The sequence below is a fragment of the Corvus brachyrhynchos genome, unplaced genomic scaffold (assembly GCF_000691975.1).
Source record: "Corvus brachyrhynchos isolate BGI_N302 unplaced genomic scaffold, ASM69197v1 scaffold616, whole genome shotgun sequence".
Lineage (NCBI taxonomy): Eukaryota > Metazoa > Chordata > Aves > Passeriformes > Corvidae > Corvus > Corvus brachyrhynchos.
Window position 1 is genome coordinate 1331513 of NW_008238831.1, and position 19176 is coordinate 1350688.

A 19176-nucleotide genomic window follows, 5' to 3' on the forward strand; every position below is an offset into this window, starting at 1 on the left:
GGAGCCGGCGGGGCTGAAGGGAGAGAGGGAGGGTGAGAGGAGCTGCCAGTGACGCAGCTTTGAAGGTTTGACAACACACTGACAGATGAGCACGTAAAGAAAAAACAGGAGATGGGGCCTCGAGGAGCACAGCTCAGACACAATCATTCATCTTACACATCTATTAGTCTGAGTTTCTGCAGGGCAGTGAAACACTCCTCACCGCAGGAAGTTTTGGGTGAAAACCAGCCCCATACTGTCTTGAGCACCTCCACAGCCCACTTTTACCCAGCACATTTATTTTGCTCTTGCAGACAGCACAGTCAAAGCTGCACTGCAGCTGCACGTCCTTCCATGCCAACGTTCAGTTTTCCTCAATAAATACTCAATATCCACAATAAGTCATGCACATTAGAAACACAAAGCGCCAGCATTTGATGGAGCAGAATTTAGCTTTCAGTTGATAAATGCTTTTACCTACTGTAGTAAGAGGTATAATTTATATAGGAGTAAGTAAAACCTTATCCTCAGAGCCAGTGAGCACACCCACGAAAGGCCACTGTAGCCCACTATGAATAATTCATCTTTCTTTATAACACCAGTAATGCTGTCCAGCCCTTTGGCATGGCAGGGTTACCTGGCTGCAGTGACTGGCAGTCCAGTCCCTGTGTGCTCATTACCCAGGTGACCTTAGAGCTGCCCAGAGTTCATTACACCAACAGAGTCACTGCTGGACAATAGCTAGAACACACTCAGTGCTGAAAAGCTGTGACGGACTTGCTTGCCACTGTGACACTGGATTTGTATCCAAGAGCCACTCATGCTGTTTGTCTCTGGCTTGCTCCATGCAGCGCAGGGGGTGTGTGCTGGTGTCCCAGGGGCAGAGCTGTGGCCCGACACAGCCACCTTCAGATGGCCTCAGTGTCACTCAGGTTCCTACAGTCAGTGCTTTCCACCAGCTCAGGGCCTCTGATGAGTATAAGAAAACATAAAAGCTAAAACACTAAACAGAAGGTGACAGCCTCCGAAGGCACCTCGGTACCCTTTCAGGTTTGTCAGATCTTGCCAACACTTTGGCAGCAGCTTTGCAGCACTTGCTCACACTGTCCCCCATCCCAGGCCACGGCTCTGCCACAGTTTGATCACTCTCAGCAAGGGCTTGGAGGGTCTGAACACGCCCTGGCCAACTCTGCCCAGGTCTCAGTGGTCCTGTCATCCCTTCCCTGAGACAGACTTCACCAAAGGTATTTCATCTGGATTGGTTTCCACATTACCTTGTTTTTAAAGGCCATTCAGCACCTTGTTTCCTAGTGCAATGTGGAATTAAATATAGCAGTAAAACAAGCATGAATTTTTTCACATTTGGAATTGTCCTCATTTTAAATCACTCAAGAAATAGCATAAATGTTCCCCACTTCTAAGAACAGAGAAATTAAGGTACTCAGAGGTCAAGTTATCCGTCTCTTGAGTGGCATCAGTAACAGACTGTCTGTCAAGATGAACAAGCCTCCTGCAGAACACTCCTCGCTCAGGTCACACCCAGGCTCACATTTCCCCAAGAAATCCTGGCGGGCAGCAGCACTGGCAGCCACAGGAAGGCACCGCAGCGCTTCCCCTGCTGCTGTCTGAGCCCGGCACCGTGGAGCAGCAGCAGCAGCACCCTCCACATGTGCACTGCCTCATTTAACCTCCGCCTTCTCCACATTCCATCCGGACCCACTGCCCCAGACCCTGGGCCCCCTCCTGCCCGGGGCGTGGGACTTGGCCCGGGGGCAGGCACTGCTCTGCCAAGCACCGGCTTTACTTAAGCTAATCCTTCACACAAGTGACCATCAATAACTGCTAACCTACTTCCTAAAAGACACAGATCAATTGACAGAGTATTATAACCCCTTAAAATATTAATGCCCTATCAGGGAGACAATTGCACTGGGCCTAGGGACTCCTCCACTATTAGAAATTATGCCCCAGCCTTAAATAAATTAACTCAATAAGTGTCTTACCATGAATACAAATTCCTGCTTAGGGCTTGCAAATAAAATGATTTAGAGCTGTTCTTTGAGGAAAGATGAGGTGTTTAAACTTGCAAAAGAGCAAGGGCTGCCATATTCATTACTCTTTTGTTTTAAATGGACTGCTTTGTTTTAAACTCAAGGCATCCCTTTCAGAAGGGAGGGGGAAGTATCTGGAAAATTGTTAACATTTTCTTACTCTGGGCTGCACAGCTTCAGTTCTGCAAAGATGCAGATCTCTGCTCCAAACTCCAAAGGCAGCTCAGGGCCAGGCCAGCTCTGCCTCCGGGGTGCCCAGTGCCATCGGCACTGCTTCCCTGCAGCACAGGGCACCTGCAGGACACGAGGAGGAGCAGGCTGGTGGCACCGGCCAGCAGCGCCGTGCTGCTGCCTTGCTCCCATCCGTGCTGGTAGGAGGTGGGCACGGCCACCAGCTCTGAGAAACTTCATCTGGATCCCCGAGGCTGGAGGGAGCCATTCTGCCTTGCCCCGAGGTCCAATTATTTCTCAAAAGTGGATGCAATGTTTCTGGTTGTTACTTTTCAGTTTGTACATACAAACAGTTCAGCCCTGAACTGCAAGATACACATAAAGGACACAATCCAGGGTTCAAAAAGAGCCACACTGATTCCACTTGACTGAAACAGAAAGGTTTGTAGAAGAGACCATAGATTCAGCTCACTTCTTTTGCCCTAGATAGAGGAAAACTCCATCAAAAGCCACACACGGAGGCCCTGAAACACAGAATTTTACAAGTAGCTCGAGGAGCTTGCCTTGGCAGCAGCCTCCTCCTCCATTGTCTTCTCTTTGCTGCACTGGGTTTGCACATGGACCTGTTGCATTCCCAAGGGATGTATCAGTGAGCTGCTGAACTGTTATGACCCAAACCCAAAAAATACTGCTTGTATGCTGTAGCTTTTACCTACAGCATCTGAATTCCCCTTTGAGTTCCCTGAGGGCTGGGATAAATTTAATATAAGTCTCAAGAGTGAGAAACTCAGACAAAAAGAGAGTGTGGACAGGGAGATGGGGTGCAGCCTGCTTGGGAGCAGGGGAGACAAGCAGTGGCAAGAACAGCTCTCTCTCCCCCCTCCTTACTGGCCACCACATCCCCAGGACCGACAACCGACTGTGGTGCCTGCACTACCCCGGGAACCTCGGGCATCCACCAGCACCTGTGGGCACCATTTCCCAAATCCTGGGTCAGAATCCTCCCAGCTGCCTCAGTTTCCCCACATGCCTTACACTTACACCCGCATGCAGCCACCAGCCCTGAGCTGGCCCCACTGCCCAGTGGCCAATGCTCACCCCCGGACAGCCCACACAGACACCACCAGCCACCAGCACAGGGCTGTGTCACATTTAGGGCCACTGAGTTCTTCAGGTAATGGGAAGATGTATCTGTGCAGTAATAATGAGTGTCAAAGCAATCTGCAAAAGGTAAGGTTAGAGCAGTGACTTGCCAGCCCTGAGCAGCAGGTCGCAGCCTCGTGGGAGGGCAACAGCAGGTGACCACCCCGTCCAAGCCCCTGCTGCCACCCCTCCTGTCCCGGCACCTCGGGGTCCCCGCTCTGTCCAGGCGCCGCCGGGCTCGGCTCTGCCGCGGTGCAGCCGGGGCTGATCCTCGCTGGGGCCGGCAGATCCCGGGGGAGATGATTCCTTAACAAGCTGCTCTGCGTGCTACCACAGGGCCATGGAGGGAGGAACGCATTATCAGCCCCGATCCAGCTTCACAGCCTGCTTGCTGCTTTGGTTCTGCCTCCCAAAAGCAGAATTAATTGCCGGGCTAGAAAATGCAGATAAATCAATCAGTTCATAGCACATTTATTTTCTGTAGTTGTGCATTGGGCTCCTGGCAGCTTCAAACAACAGCAACTCCCACTCGTGCTCCAAGGAGAGGTGAGGGTGGGGCTCTTGCCAAAGACTACCTGCAGAAAGGAGCGTAGGCAGGGCAAGGTGGAGGCTCGGCACCAGCAGCGACCTGGAGCGAAATGCCATCACAGCAGCAGTACTGCCCCCCTTCAGCCTTTAAGGTGACTGCCAAGCCAGACCATCGCATAACTTATCTTTCTAGATTTTCCAAAATAAATGCCTGAAAGACAGGCTAGAAGGAGGAGGCAGAAAACTGACATTCTAAGAGAAGAAATGCTGTTTTATACTGCAGACTTATTTACAGCAAACTCTGTGACTTGACAACGGTGTCTACAGCAACAGAGAAAATAAACCACTCAGTCGTTACCAGTATGCTTTTTTTGGGTGAAATGATAAAGCAAACACAAAGCTCAAACCTCAAACCTCAGACTGCACAGGAACCACTCTAAGTCTGTGCTTTCCCACCCATGGCCCTGGTCCCAGGCTGCAGTGCTGCTCAGCCATCACCATCGGCTGAGACCTCTGCCAGGGAACACCCAGGTAGTGACCCTTCCCTTCCCAGAACACAACAGAACAGAACAGACAAATACCCTCAGTGCCAAGCCCCATCCCCACATCATCTCTGCTCTTTCCTCCTGCTCTCAAAAAGGGACTTGGATGCAGCAGGTTCCTACCACAGCTCAAACCCCACAGCTGTGGGAGATGCCATCTGTGGGGCTGTATTTTGTTCTGTTATTTACATAGCAGGCTCAAGACTGCAATTTTTTCTCCCCACAATTCCAAGTGTATTTAATTGCTTAGTTAGAAGCCAAGCAAACACACAGCCCTGTCGTCTCTGTGCCTCAAGTGCCATCCTCACTCTTCATGGGACGGCAGACGGGGGCCAGGCTGCCCCAGCACAGGGGAGTGGGGCTGTGGTACCCCCACTGTTGTTTCTGCAGGAGCACCCCTGGGCAGCCCAGAGCCCTCTCAGAGCCCCGGGGTGCCCAGCACTCTGCAACACCCCCTCCCAAAACCGGGCACTGCTCACAGTGAGGCAGCTCCTGCTGTGAAATGCCCTGCAGGTTCCAGCTGCTCTTTGAGAAACACGAAAGGCTCACAGCAAGTGCTCCGTCACCAATCCTGCTGTGTTCTGAACAGAGCCCACGGGCCAGTGATGCTCATACCAGAACCAAAACAACATTTAAAGTAAGAGCAAAAGTTCTGGACTGACACCAGGAATGTTTTTTCCAATCTGTAACCCTATTTCATTCGTTGCCTATTACCAGCTGAAAACATTTTATCTGTGTGCACATCAGCACCCAGTGTTCATGCCTTTTAACTTCACTTCAAAGATAAAGAATACAATTTAAATGTAAAAAAAGGTTGGTGTAACCTCTTGTCAGATACAGGAATGAGTCTGGGAACTGACAATTAATTGGACACTCAGTTTTAAGTGTACAACGTTTTGTTATTATCTCAGATAAATGCACAATTGTGGCTTTATCTTTGGCCAAAGCTCTTACCTGATATGATGTCATTCCTTTTTGCTCCCTAACTTGTTAAATAAATATTTCATCCATACAAGTGACTTCAGCTGTCAAAAGCTGGGCAGATATTTTAACTACACCAGATTAGGATCTATTGGAATAATTGCGTACTTTTATGTTAATAGGACAAAATACACTCTGAGACAGCAGATCAGCTCAAGATGTACTCATTAAATGAGCTGCATTAAGTACTAGCTTCTAGTTTGCATGTTCAAGAGACAGAAAGTTATCTCTATTGGTGGTGCCTGGTATTTGGAACTGTTCTGAATGCCATAAACATCAAAGATGTTTCTTTTAGTTTAACTTCCCCCCAAAGGACCTAGGCCTGTATTGTTCTGTCAAGAGGGGGATGGGGAATATTTTTAAGGAAAAAACTTCCCCAAACACTTTAAATTAATCCATGATTGCTTTATGCTTCTCTGCAAATGAGATGGCACTGACCAGTGGGATCCACCCCAGGGCCACTGGAGCAGCCACAGAGCCTTGGGAGGTGAGGATGCAGCAAGGACCCCCACAGCTCTCAGCATCTCTCCAAGCACTGCAGCAATGTACCCAATGCAAAACCTTTTGGATTCTCATTTTGTGCTGAACAGTCACAGAGAGCTGACACAGACACATCCCAGTGTTCTGCTGCTGAGGTGGCTGGATGTTGATTATAGGACAACCCCTCCTCTTATTATTTTCATTATTTGAGAATAATAATTCTTGCTGAGGAGTTCTGGACAGTGGAAGACTGTGGCTTCATGTTATTCATGTGGGATGTGTGTGCTCACAGCAGAGGAGAGAGAGAGAGCAGATAAATGCCTCACCTGAAGCTCTTGTCCTCTGCTGTTACAGGTGAGCACCGGTCCCATGGCACTTCCCCAGGAGCTCCAGCACTGCAGGCGTGGGAGCTGCTCCTTGGCAGAGTCCCTCAGGCACAGGCTTGTCAGCTGGCAGGTGTGCGTGTGTGCTATCTCCACTGGGAAGGACCTCTTTGAAAAGCTTCCTCAAAGAGCACTTCAGAATTTCCAAAATTATTGTCCAAGGAGCAAGACTTTCCTGCATTTGGGTGAAAAAAAATGAGGTGGAAAAATCACCGAGGTTCACATGGGTTTATCTTTCTAAACTTACCAAACAGTGGTGGTAGATCTGCCAGCAGGAAGACAGCTCTCATTACTTAGCATGGGCTGAGGTTTGGTAGTCTTACAAACGCCTCAGCAAAAAGCAATCCAGTACAGAAACATATTTTGTGTTTAAAAATAGTCTCAACAGTTGTTAAAAGGGATGAAGCAATGTTTTTTTCCTGTATCAGCAAAAGGAGCAGTGCAGACAATGTAAAAGGGTAATTCTGGGAATGAGGAAATACTGTTTTATCTAATTTACTGCAGCCTGAGGTGAAACATTAACTCAGCTCTGAGCTCTGACAGGGTGTAAATAGCCAGAACAAAAACACTGCTGCACTTGCTTTTGAGGGCATGAACTCAGAGGTCTTCAAAGCTATGAATGGTATCACAAAACACACCTTTCATTTTACTGAAGTATTCACAGAAATGTTTACCTTTGGAGTAGATTGTTTTGAACACTGTGAAAATAAGGAAAAGGAGAGAATTTTGTGACAGAAGTTTCCCACCAAACTGTGAAAGTATTTTAAAGGGATAAAACCAAATCACTGCAGACTTACCTTCAGGTTTGCATCTCAAAGGACAGAAGAGGTCTTAACATCATTTCCACAGTTCAGAAGATGCTACCTGCAGGGATCCCTGCCCTCTGTGTGTGAGAAGCTGGAGTCAGCCTCCCACGGGCTCTGGGCTGGAGCCAGATTGATGCTCCTTGGGCATCTGGGAGAGAGCAGGTTTCAGGCCACTCCTTCTCAGGGTCATCCTTGATCTTGATCTGTGTCAGAGACATAAACCTGTCTGCCTGGGAATGCACACACCAAACCAAAACGGAATTCATAAAAATGGAGGAAAAAGATCTGACATTTTCCCTCATGATTATTTAGTTTATATTTGTTACAGTATAAAGCACCTTCAGATCTGGCACAAATAAAATAACCAAAATCATTGCAACACCCGTGAGCTGATGGAGAATGTGCCCTTGGGTATGAGACTGATAATTATTTGACAGAGAAAAAATGTCTGGTGTCCTTAAAGGCCCTGTAGCCTATTTATTGCTATATCTGCAGTTATGCCAGATCATCACACATCCCTGAAGAAGCTTTGCGGCATCTGGAAAAGTACTGACCAGTATGTCCCCACCATGGGGACCATCAGTACCCACGTGCCCTGGCAGGAGCCTTGGTACGACTATCACTGGTAATTTGTGTATGCCAGGGCCTTATCTCTGCCTGCCAGTGAACTGGGAGATCGGCACAAGACGCAATAAAGCTGATGTGCAGTTTTGGCCTTGTTATCAGAGGGAAGGAACAGCTCCTGCAGTTATTTATAATTTGCTTCTGTGCCACACGCAGGCAGTCAGCACTCACATAACAATGGCTAAAAAAACTGCTGTGCAGGTTTGCTTCCAGCCTGGCAACCCTGGTGATCTGTACTCGTGTCCAGAGCTGCTGGGCTGCATCACATGGTGGAATGACAAGTGACAGCAGTGTCCCCAGCTGTCCCCGTGGCTCAGATGCCACCCTGGCTGGGGCCAACTGGGTCTCTGCAAGGCTCATCTACTGAACGTGCTTTGGGGAAACTGAGGGCCATTTTGGGAACACTGCACTCCTCCCTGTGATGTCCGAACAAGCAGTCTTCAGACACACACCTGATGCCATGTCACATTTAGGAAAATGTAAGTCTAATGAACATTAATGCAATGGGACTTAACACTACATTTTTTTCTAGGTGCATTTGATTAAATTTTGAGCAGTGCTGAGCAAGCCCACAGCCTTTTGTTTTCCATTTGCCAGGCAGGGACTGTCCAGGGCATAACCAGCACATGCTCTATGGCAGCAAACCATTTGCACTGGAGACTCCTGTCCTAGTACTCCAAACTCTTTGATCTCCAAATGCCCTGTAACAGCCTGTATAGCCTGTTACTACAGAATCTGCACAATCTGTTACATTATCCTTATATTCCATACATCCATACACATCCATATGTTCCACACATGATGACAATATTGGCTATTTTGCCCAGCTCCCTGCAGGGAGTAGGGAGCACTCAGAGGTGCCTTGATCCATGGGATGGATACAGCCTATTCCCCATGGAAGCCTCAGCCCATTTGCTTGTTCCCATGCAGCACCCCAATATCTGAGTGCCAGCTGTCCCCTGGGTTAATTCACAGCTCTGCATGTGTGGTGGGTGGAAGCTGAGGGCTTGAGAGCTGCAGTGCTGCCTCTCATTGGGAACAGGGAAGAAACCTGCAGAGCCAGGGCCCAGGTACCCACAGAGCAGGACACAAAATACCCGGAAAGCACAACCATAGAAGACCAGCCAAAGACTACTATTGCCCCTTCTTTGCCAAGCACTAAAAAAACTTGAAAAAATCCCAGCACAGGGAACAGGTTTGACCAGCCTTGTCACATTTCTGTGTTCTCTCTACTAACACAGACCCAGGCAGGGTTTTGCCTATCCCTTCCAGACGGTGTTAGTGCCATGAGACACCTCTGGCTCTTCCCCCAAGGCAGCTCCAGCCCACTGCTGGTAACTTTCTCCAAACCCTACAACAAGGCATCTCCTTCCTCCACAGACTCGTCCTTGGAGGAAAGGCACAGCTAACGCACAGGGACTCATCCAGTCTGTGAAACACTGGCTTAGTTCCCAGCTGTCAAAATTTCCTCCCCAGTCCTCTGGCTCCACTCAGCTGCACCAGGAACAGGCAGCTCCTCCAGGACTTGCTGCGGCTCTGGGGACACAGGAGCTGGCCAGGTGCTCCCACAATGTCAGCACAGAGCTCCCCCAGGCACTGTAAATCCGTACCAAACCCAGAGCAAAGCTGCAGTAAAGGAACAGGACGTCTTTGAATGTGACTTTTACTGTATCTAAAATTACCTGCAGGTCTCTGCAACGTCACACCCGCTTCTGCAGTGATGTCTTCAGGCATCAAGCCCTGGAATAGCCTCTTCGAAGGCTGGAATGTGATTTCTGTTCCACATGGGGATTAAATGTGCTCTCAGAAAAGGGAATTTTTAAGTTCTGAAATTCTGCTTTTGGACTTTGAAGCTGCTGAAATCTACACCATATATTCCCAATTTTTATTTATGACATGCACTAAATATTCACTTCTATAACAGAACATAAACTAAAAACTTCAATATTCTGTTAATTTTATTTCATTGGTGAAATCAGTACAAAGTATTGTTGAGATGGAAATCTCTTACCTTCCTTGCATTTCAAAGCGTCTCTCGTTGGTTTGTGTACAGCTCCTGCATTTGAATACCAAAGGAACCAAAAGCAATTCAGTAATTTGTTTGTAGCAGATGTTCTCCAGATTTAAGCATTATGATATCACAGCTTAGTGCAAAATAAAACAAATATAAGGTACACAAAGTGAGATAAATTTTTTAAAGTCTGAAACAAAAATTGAGAACCATTTAGAAGTACTTTTGCAACTCAGTTTGCCATATACAGACATGAATTTTTCCAAAAAGTTTTACTCATTATCAGTTACAGCACAGGCAGTGTGCCTCCCACCAGTGCAATGCTCACCCACTACAATGAGTATTATTTTTCTTACTTGTAACTGGCTGGTGACAAATGCTTTTCCGTAACAGCTTGTGCTGTGTGAATGAAACAAGGCTCTAGCACTTCTTTGTGTTCTGAGTTCTCTAAAATTTAGAATATTTGTTCAGACAGAAAACATTGTGCTGACATTTCTCTTCATGTATATTTACACTTATATATTTTCAATTTATATCGATTTATAAGAAAATCAATAAGACAATTAGAACACAAAGGTTGGACAGGTTTCTCTGAAAATGTCAACAAATTCAATTTAACCCTGGGACTGTAAAATCAATCTTGGATTTTTTTTTTTTTTTTTTAATCAACATTTTTCATTAACTTATTATTCTTCTGGAAAATCCTGGAGAAAATCAATAAGACAATTAGAACACAAAGGTTGGACAGGTTTCTCTGAAAATGTCAACAAATTCAATTTAACCCTGGGACTGTAAAAACAATCTTGGATTTTTTTTTTTTTTTTTTTAATCAACATTTTTCATTAACTTATTATTCTTCTGGAAAATCCTGGGTCAGCATTAACTTTTCACAGACATTTTAACAATGAGATGACTGGACATTACTAGCAGTGGGCGTTCCCCCTGCATCCTTCACAACATCGATGTATTCACTCCTTGGCTCTCTCTGCAATGCAAAGAGCAAAAAAATACGGACCCTAAACCACCGGGGCAGTGGCAGCGGGGCTTTATCCCTCGTGGGCTCCATTAGTCGCAGGCAGAGGGAGCTGGGGCTGGGTTTGGAGACTGTCCTGAGAAAAGCTGTGCTGCAGGGAAGGGAGGTCACGGTGTTGTGAGGAGTGTTCGAGATCATTCTCACATTTTGTTATCTGGGTGAGGGCAGTGACCATGCAGGCCCATCTTCTGCAGCCAGACTTCAGACCAGAGCAGATTCCTGCGTGGGAAACTGCACTGGTGCTGTTCCCCTTCTCCATTTCCTGGCTAGTGACTGTGGGTGCAAATCCCAACAAGTAACTTCGGAAGTGTCCCAGGTTCTAAGGGAAACATCCCTCTCTCCCCACTACCAGGAGCACTGCCCACCCCTTGCAGAAGCCTCTGTCCTGAACAAGGAGTGTGGATCACCCTGGTTCCCCCCGGCTCCTCTACAGGCTGCTGTGCACAGGGACAGGACAGCAGGGGAGTCCCCAGGAGAATGTCACAGGCAATGTGACAACTCACCCTGTGCTCAGGAGGCACCTTCCTGCTGTGGGGGCTTCCAGCCAGAGCCCCACTGCGATGCCCAGTCTCTACAAGAACAGATGGACAAAGACACACTTCTCCTCTGCAAGACAAAAAGGAAAGTTTTAACACAACTGACTGGAAATAACCACATCCATTGCGGCTCCTGGCGATCTTCAGTTCATTATTTCCCACCTCCTGGGGTTTGATGGGGACAGGTGTCCTGTTTGCAGAGAACCAGCCCCTCCTGGCCAAGCAGCAGGGCTAAGTCCATCATTAGCTCTCCATCACACATAATTTCTGCTCCTGCAGCTCCCACACCTGACCCCCCAGAGTGCAGATCCGATGTGATGATAGGACTTCATGTACCAACGTGTCCAGGCCTCCTCCTTTCCAGTTTGCTGGACCTGTGTGGATAAGCAAAGGTTACAGAATCAATCTCTCAGTAAAAAAACCCGCTATTATTAGACTCAAAAGAAACCTTTTTCATATGCTGAGTTGTGGCAAACACCTCAGGCTCCCCCTCTGTGCTCCAGAGTGAGGGACAGCCCCTGTGGCTAGTGCAGACCTGCTCCCTCCCCGCTGCCCTTCAATCCATCAGGTGCAATGCCCTGGACCCCTGAAGCAGCAGGACGAGATGCTCAGACTGCAATGGTGATGGGCTCAGAATAAAGCCAGAGATGTCCAATACCTCAGAGCAGTAACTAAGGCTTCACCAGCCACTCAAACAAACCTCAGCCAGAAAGCGAACAAAAAGCCTATGCACGTGCATTGAGCCCGAGCCTGCTTTGCCTGGCAGCAGCTGGGACACATCCCAGGGAGTGAGAAGTGTTGAACAGGCAGTCACCACACCTTCTTCTTGCAGAGGGAGCAAGATTTCAAGTCTGGCATTCTCCAGAGGGCCATGCTGTCTCTGGGAGAAGGAGGTGCCTGGGTGGCAGCGGTGCTGCCCGGGGAGTGCACAGCTGGGGGAGTGGGCGCTGGGCAGGCACTGCAGTGACACCAAGATCAAGATGTTTCACACAGACACCTTTATTTTCGTATTTCTCCATGGATGAATGTTCTTTTTCCTGGGATGTATGGGTAGACAGATTATACCCTACAAAATGGAGTTTAGCAAACATACATATATATATGTACACACATATATATAGTCTGGCAAAATCACTTCTGCATTCCTCCACGTGTCAGAATGGATGTTTACAATAAACCAAACCAAAAGGGACACTGTGAGGTTTTGGGTTATTTTTATTATCTATAACATAAAATAGTGTTTGCATTTTTTTTCAACTCAGTTGTCTGTTTTCCTGCTTATACTTAAGCAGAACTGCAGAAGGGAAAAGACATGCCTCTAAGTTTTCAATTTTTACTACCCCAAGTTACCATCAGTGATGCAGGTAGAAGAACGTTTCTGAACTTTACACAAGTGCCAAACTATGAGTTCAGTGTATGTAACCACATCAAATATAAGAGAACCCCTGAATCAGTGATACAAATAAATCATTGACATGTGTTAGCTCACAGCACAGTTCGGTTTCACAGCCCCTATGCACGTGGATACATGTTTGAGTCTCACTTTTGAAAGCTTCATTGCAAATTTTTAACCTGACAGTGTCCCTTGAGAAAAAATACATATTGGGTTTAAGAAAGGACACCCTCTACAGGTATTTTCTTTTTATTATTAAAACCAACATTTTTAAAACCATTCCACAAAATTGAGTACAAATTGCCATTGGAGAACAGCATTTGTAACAGTGAAGCTATACATGGCTGATCCATTAACATGGCTTTAGTTATCACAATTTACATTATTTGCACATTTCCTTAGGTCTTTCACGGCACTTCCATGAAGAAGAAAAAAGTTTGACACACTGCTGCTACCATCTCATCAGAGGTGACCCATGGACACAAGGGTGTTTGTTCTCAACACATACTGCAGTCAGGAAATGCCACTGCCCACAATGCCTGAACCTCAGGGTATTTGTGTCTCAAGCTTTTAGCTTGGCTCATGATTACTCACAATATTGCATTGCATTCAGAGGAACAGGAAAACAAACAGCCACAGAACAGGCACAGTACTTTTTTTTTTCTTTTTTTCTTTTTTTTTGCATTATCATTAATCACATTCCTATTTGTCAACAGATTGTTACCTAAAATGCATATTAGAAAGGCTTTCTATAAAAAATGCTGGCATGAAGATGCAGACTAATGTTTGTAACTAGTGAAACAGTCAGAGTCCTGATTCAAACATTATTTAAACATTCACGACTTGGAGGAAATGTGCACAGTTGATAGCACTGACAGAGAATCTGACTGTAACAGGAACTGCCTTCTGCCTACTGGCAGGAGGATTGATGAGGGTGGGAGACTGGAGTAGCATAGTGTGTTTTATTTAGAAATCTCTAGTAGTGTTTGTCATAAATATTGCAAGCCCCATTTATGAGCAAGCAGAGGCTTGGCAAGTTTACAGTAGAGTAACATTCACAGAAAACATGAAAAACAAACCCAAAGCCATTTCCATGCAGAGAGTGGCTCTCTCACAGTCACTGATGTTTGTCACCTGCCGGCTGGAGAACATCCGCCATGGACAGATGCTGCTGATGGAAAACCCAGAGGCCTTCTATGCACTGGTGCATCCCAGCCTCTGGCTGTAACAGTGGGATCAGGGACAAACACAAGGGTAATAATTGGGTTTGCAAAGGCAAGGACTCTGCCACAGACAGATTCTGCAATCTGAGCTCTGGGAAAACACAGCTGTGGGTGACACTTTGCAAGTCCACCTGTCTCAGCTACTGTGGACTTCAGGTGAAGCACAGAGCTCAACCCAGGGCTGAACATCAGGGGTGTGTGGGAGAGGTCTGACCCCTGTGGGATCCAACTCAAAGCTTGTTATTCTCTAAGGGAAGACTCAGCATGGCTCTCAGCATCTCCCTCTCTACCTGATGCACCCTCATTGTTCCTGGCAGGCACAGTGGAGCAGCAAAGGAGATGCCAGAAGTGCAGGGTCAGTCCTGGTACCCTGATTTCAGCATGCACTGACAGTGACACCGCCTGTTTGCTGCTGAACTGGAGCCACACTCAAGAGAAAGCAGTGACAGCCCTGGTGACAAAGGCAGCCCACACAGAACTGCTGCCAGCAGGGCCAGGAAACATAGCTGAGACCAAATTCATCACAGTAACTCCAGAAATTATTTTAGCTTCAGGGACTATGGCATCATGCAACTAATAACATTTTCTTTTGAAAAGGGCACATTCCAAACATTTCTGTCTGTATGTGCCATCTCATGAGCACCCTTGAAGCAAGACTATTAGAGGAAAAAGGCACTGTGCTAGCCTCATTCAAATCCTTCTTTTCCATTGTCATGACCACTTCTCCCTCTGCTGAAGTGAACTGCTTAGAATAATAGACAGATGTTCTTTTGGTGGGAGGGAAAACCTTGAAATTATATTAAATTCTGTCATTTGCTAAAGTGATTGCAAGAAGACTTAAGAAGGAACAGTGTAAACTTGTGTGTTGTTTCAGCTACAACTGATGTCTTTACCAAGTGCCTATTAAATAAAGCCTAAATGACGATACCCAACAACTGGAGGACAAGGTACTCCCACAGGGTGGCCTCCCTCCTCCAAACCCCAGCCCCTCACTGGAGCTGCTGTGCTCTGGTTCACTGCTGGGAGGAATTCATTAATGGTATCTGCATGAAAGCCAAGAAATAAGATGGACTAAGGTGTCATCCCTGCAGACATGATACTGCACTTGAATGGCACTTTTGATGACAAGGGGTTAACTTAAAGAAATAAAGTTAAGGCTACATAGAAGTGTATGGAGGAACACAGTAAAAAGGGAAAATGCCCCATCTTGGGGAATTGGCACTATCACTATACTAGGACTGATCAGACCTACTTCTATAATCAGGAATGCTTGAACAGATGAAATTTTTATAAAATTAGGGCTACAGAACTGAGTCATTCTATATATTCTGTATTATAAAAAGCTTCCACTTACATAATTTTTAAAATATATCTTCACTGCTAACAGTTTGTCTGTAATATAGTATGTGATACAATAAAAATAGGTGCCTACTGGATGGGAGTGATGTAGCACTATGCAGGGACTGTCCCATCTGTGTGGTTTGAACAGCTGGAAAAGCTGGCTGTTGCCTCCTTCCCTTTGTTCCTCAGCCACTGTCTACCTGGAGATGGCAATGGCACTCTGGTGAGTCAGCTTTCCTAAGAGGCTTCTGCAGAGAAGGCTCTGACATGTTCCTCAGCTGACAAACCATCCAACCTTGGTGTAAATTCACTACACGAGTTTTTCTGTTTTATTAATTAAAAAACCAAACCCCTAATCCAACACTCTACCTGGCATTAGTGAGGAAATGGGGCTTGTACAAGGCATGCTACTGCCACGTAGGAAAAAATATGGGCCTGGCAGCTGATTCCAAGGCTAATAACAATTCAAGAGCTCCCAATCAAATGTGCTGGGCACTTTGTGGATGCCAAGGTCTGTATGTTGAAACACAGCTGCATCTTTGGGCCCTGTTCTTCACTAAGTAAAGCAATAAAGCCTAAATAAATCCATAAAGGGAACAAGACCTTATGGTAATGATGAATCTAGGAAGCATGTACCAAATTACAGCAAAAGGACCAGAGCACATGGCCATGGTGCTGCTGAGATGCACAGTGGAGAATCACCTGGTGTCCCTGGGACTCAACAGGCAGCTGGGACCAGAGCAGGCCTGTACCATCCCTCTGTACCAGCCCTTATCCACCTGCCTGGTCTCTTGGGAACTGACCATTGCTGAACAGGATTTGTTTTGTACTTTGATATTAATTTGTGCAACATGTTTTGCTCCTTTCTGGCTCACCCTGGCATGAAGATCACCCGGTTAATGGGTTCAGGCAGAACTCCACCAAACTCAGCGTGGTGGCACCAGTGCATGTGAGAGGATAAGCGGGATCTCTACAGAAATGGGGATAGTGGCTACATGGGCTGTCTGTTTAATGTCCTGGGTACACTGACTGTTCATTTTTTCACAGTCTGCCCTGGCAGATTGGAGTTTTGTCAAAGCAGATTAATGGCAAGGCATCCATAAAACATTGTGCTGAACGGAGGTATGGACTGAGCTGTCACTTGCAATAGATGGCTGAATAGCTATCAACGTGTGCTATCATAGGGAATTAAGCTTGCTAGATTAGAAGCAGGACTTGTGCCTAGCAAACAATGCTCTGTATTACTCATTGAACTTCGAGCAGCAGTTCTCTCTTGTCGGGATTTATTAAAATATTCACATGCTTCCAAAACGAAACAAAGGTCCACCGGCATCTCCTGGGGAGAAGAGGTGGGATCGGTTGCATTCGGTTGCCATTTGGTTGGAGATGTCATACAAAATCCTCACACACTGGACATGGCTCAGTTGTAAAAAGCTTTCACCCAGAAAGGAGATCTTTGTCACACAGGAAGTCTCAGACTCCTCCAGTGCTCGTCTGGTTACATGACATTCTCAAAGAGCTGTAAGGATCGCATGATATTGTCGTCCTGAAAGCAAGGAGAAGATATTTCCATGAAACCAGCATGGACAAGCACAACTCATAACTCTGCCTTGGCACCAGGGAGCTCTGCAGCTGCTCCTGCAGGCAACAGCCTTGCTCTGGGAATGCTTTCCCCCTCTGTGAGCTGGGGCTGATTCAGTGCCCCGGCCCTGATTCAGCACAGCAGCTGTCTCGTGCTTCGGCCCCTGGGCTGGTTTGAGGCAGACCAAGCACAGGGTCCTCTCCTGAGCCTGATGTCCAGCACAGGCTGTGCCATGCAGGGCACTGGGCTGGTGCCTGTGCTGAACCCTCAGATGTCCCTGATCCTAGGTATTCAAACGTGCTCTTGGCTAATATGCTCCACAAGTCCAAATGGAATGTCAAGTTTTGAACTGATAAGCAAACTGCCTTGAGGGAGCACTTCCTGCCAGAAATTCCAGCTCAAACCCAAAACCCATGCAATCTGTGCAACCTCAGCCTCCCCAAGGCTCCTAGAGCCAAATGACAAAGTTAGAGACAGACACAAGGGAAATCTGGGATTATTTCTCTTGAAGTCTTGGAATTTTACTTTGAGAAAGGAACCAGAATAGTATTCAAAAACATAATGATGATTTTCCCCCCCAGGATTTCAGTTATTCCAAAAGTTAGAACAGCTGTTTGCCTGTAACATGAAAATAATTTTCCACATTGAGCAACTTAAGAGATCTATTGCATTGCATTCCTCAATTGTATTGTGAGGCTGCATCACCTCTATCACTGCTCACTCAGTTTGTGGGTGCAAGGCACCACCTTTCATGGGAAGCCGATCACCCTCTCCAAGGCAATGCCCGAGCTTCGCCGACCACAAGCCAGAGCTGCTGCAATGGCACAGGTGAGCACTGTTGTGCACTTTGGTTTATTTTTCATAAAGATAAAAAAAATAAATCTTAGCGTTGCAGGGCTTGCTCCTGCCTGCCAGGAAACAGCACCTGACAGTGCATCAGTCTGCCCAGCTCCCAGCCAAGGGTGGCAACAGAAGGAACCAAACCCACATGAGGGCAGAGAATCAAAATTTTAACAGTTACAAGTAAAGCTGCTTCAATACTGAGACCACTGATCATACACACACCTACAGGCAAGTTAAGAATGTGAAGAATAATACACAACACAAATGATCAAATAAAGATGGTGCCAAAAATAAGCCAAACAATCAGGAGCGATCAAGAATGAAGTAACTGAAAAACATTAGCCTTCTACTATGCATCTGCTAAACAACGATTTTGCTGCCTGAAGTCCCTGACTGAGACTGGATGTGGCCAGAGCCAGGTTTGACACAAAACCAGCAGAAGCCAGCCTGGCCCTCCACAGGGGGCATCTTCCCCTTGCTCAGGAACAGAAGAGCTGTCTGGCTGCAGAACTGGAAAGAATTTTCCAGGCAACATAAAATGCACAGAAGGGCCAATACGCATTCTAAACGGCAGAGGTTGCCTTTTCCACCACTATTGTACTGGTCAAGTATTAGAGATATCTCTGAGCAAATATTCACACAATCAAGGTCTAAGACAACAGGCATTAGGCCAATTGCATGTTAACACAGATGCTTCTTTGTGCCAGTGCTAAAAGTACCAACAAAAATTTATCACAGCCAATCTCATATGTGGAATTTGCAAGAGGGAGCTTCCAAAACAGAAGAAAAATAAAAATCATTGCTATGATGACAGCATTTGCTTTTAATGTTTGACCATAAAAACATCAACTGGTTTTATAACTCAGGGCTGTAATTGCAAGAATTTGAGACACCTTTGACTCTGGGCAGTCTCAGCAGTGTGCTACCTGATAATGACATCTGGGGCAGCACAGAGACAGCATCAGACTCTCAAAATGAAGGGAAAAAAACCAAAACCAAAACCAAACCAAACCAAAAACAAACAAAAAAACCCCCACCAACCGCCCCCCCCCAAAAAAAAACCAACAACCCCCCCAAAAACAAAAAACACCCCCAACCAAACAAAAAACCGCCCCCCAAAAAACCTAAGGTAGTTAAGAGCTTTTTCTACAGCTGTCTGCTTGTCTATAGAATTAGGCGCTGCAGTCCACTCAGGAACACAAAAGCACTGGTCCCAGCACTGCATGTGAAGACATCATCTCCCATATTCTGCCTGACCTTACCTCACTATTGAATCACAGACTTCACAGAGCATCAGAAACTCAAGTCTTGAAACTGTTTTGTTTTGGTTTGTTTTTTTCACAGAGCAAAGAAAACCCAGGATCCTGAGCAGCATCTTGTTTCAAACAGAGTTTGTCCAAAGGGAAGCAAATGATGTGACATGAGATAGATCTTTCCTTGCACTTATAATTTAGTCCTTACCTCCTGACATGATTCAATAAACTCATCTAAAGTTACAACTCCATCTTTGTTTTTATCCATCTTCT

The 19176-nt window shown here is 46.4% G+C and overlaps 2 protein-coding genes across 15 annotated transcripts in view; both read right to left on the reverse strand.

Annotated features, from left to right (window-relative positions):
• GABRP (gamma-aminobutyric acid type A receptor pi subunit) overlaps window positions 1–12149 on the reverse strand; it is a 29609-nt gene extending 17460 nt beyond the window's left edge. For 2 of the 4 annotated variants that reach the window (XM_017738168.1, XM_017738167.1), the window contains exons 1-4: window positions 11431–12149; window positions 11236–11338; window positions 9700–9744; window positions 6202–7294 (exon numbers count right to left, since the gene is read on the reverse strand). The gene's annotated coding sequence lies outside the window, so the exon portion shown is untranslated. Of the gene's footprint in view, window positions 1–3547; window positions 4118–6201; window positions 7295–9699; window positions 9745–11235; window positions 11339–11430 lie in introns of those variants that run through there. The other 2 variants (XM_017738166.1, XM_008636755.2) reach the window with 2 other exon arrangements.
• A 100-nt stretch (window positions 12150–12249) lies between these two features.
• Window positions 12250–19176, reverse strand: part of KCNIP1 (potassium voltage-gated channel interacting protein 1) — a 295262-nt gene continuing 288335 nt past the window's right edge. For 10 of the 11 annotated variants that reach the window (XM_008636761.2, XM_017738176.1, XM_008636762.2 and 7 more), the window contains 2 exons: window positions 19112–19174; window positions 12250–16771 (listed from right to left, as the gene is read on the reverse strand). In XM_008636761.2, coding sequence (XP_008634983.1) covers window positions 16724–16771; window positions 19112–19174 — 111 coding nt within the window. In that variant the 3' untranslated portion in view covers window positions 12250–16723. The remainder of the gene's footprint in view (window positions 16772–19111; window positions 19175–19176) is intronic. The other variant, XM_017738170.1, reaches the window with a different exon arrangement.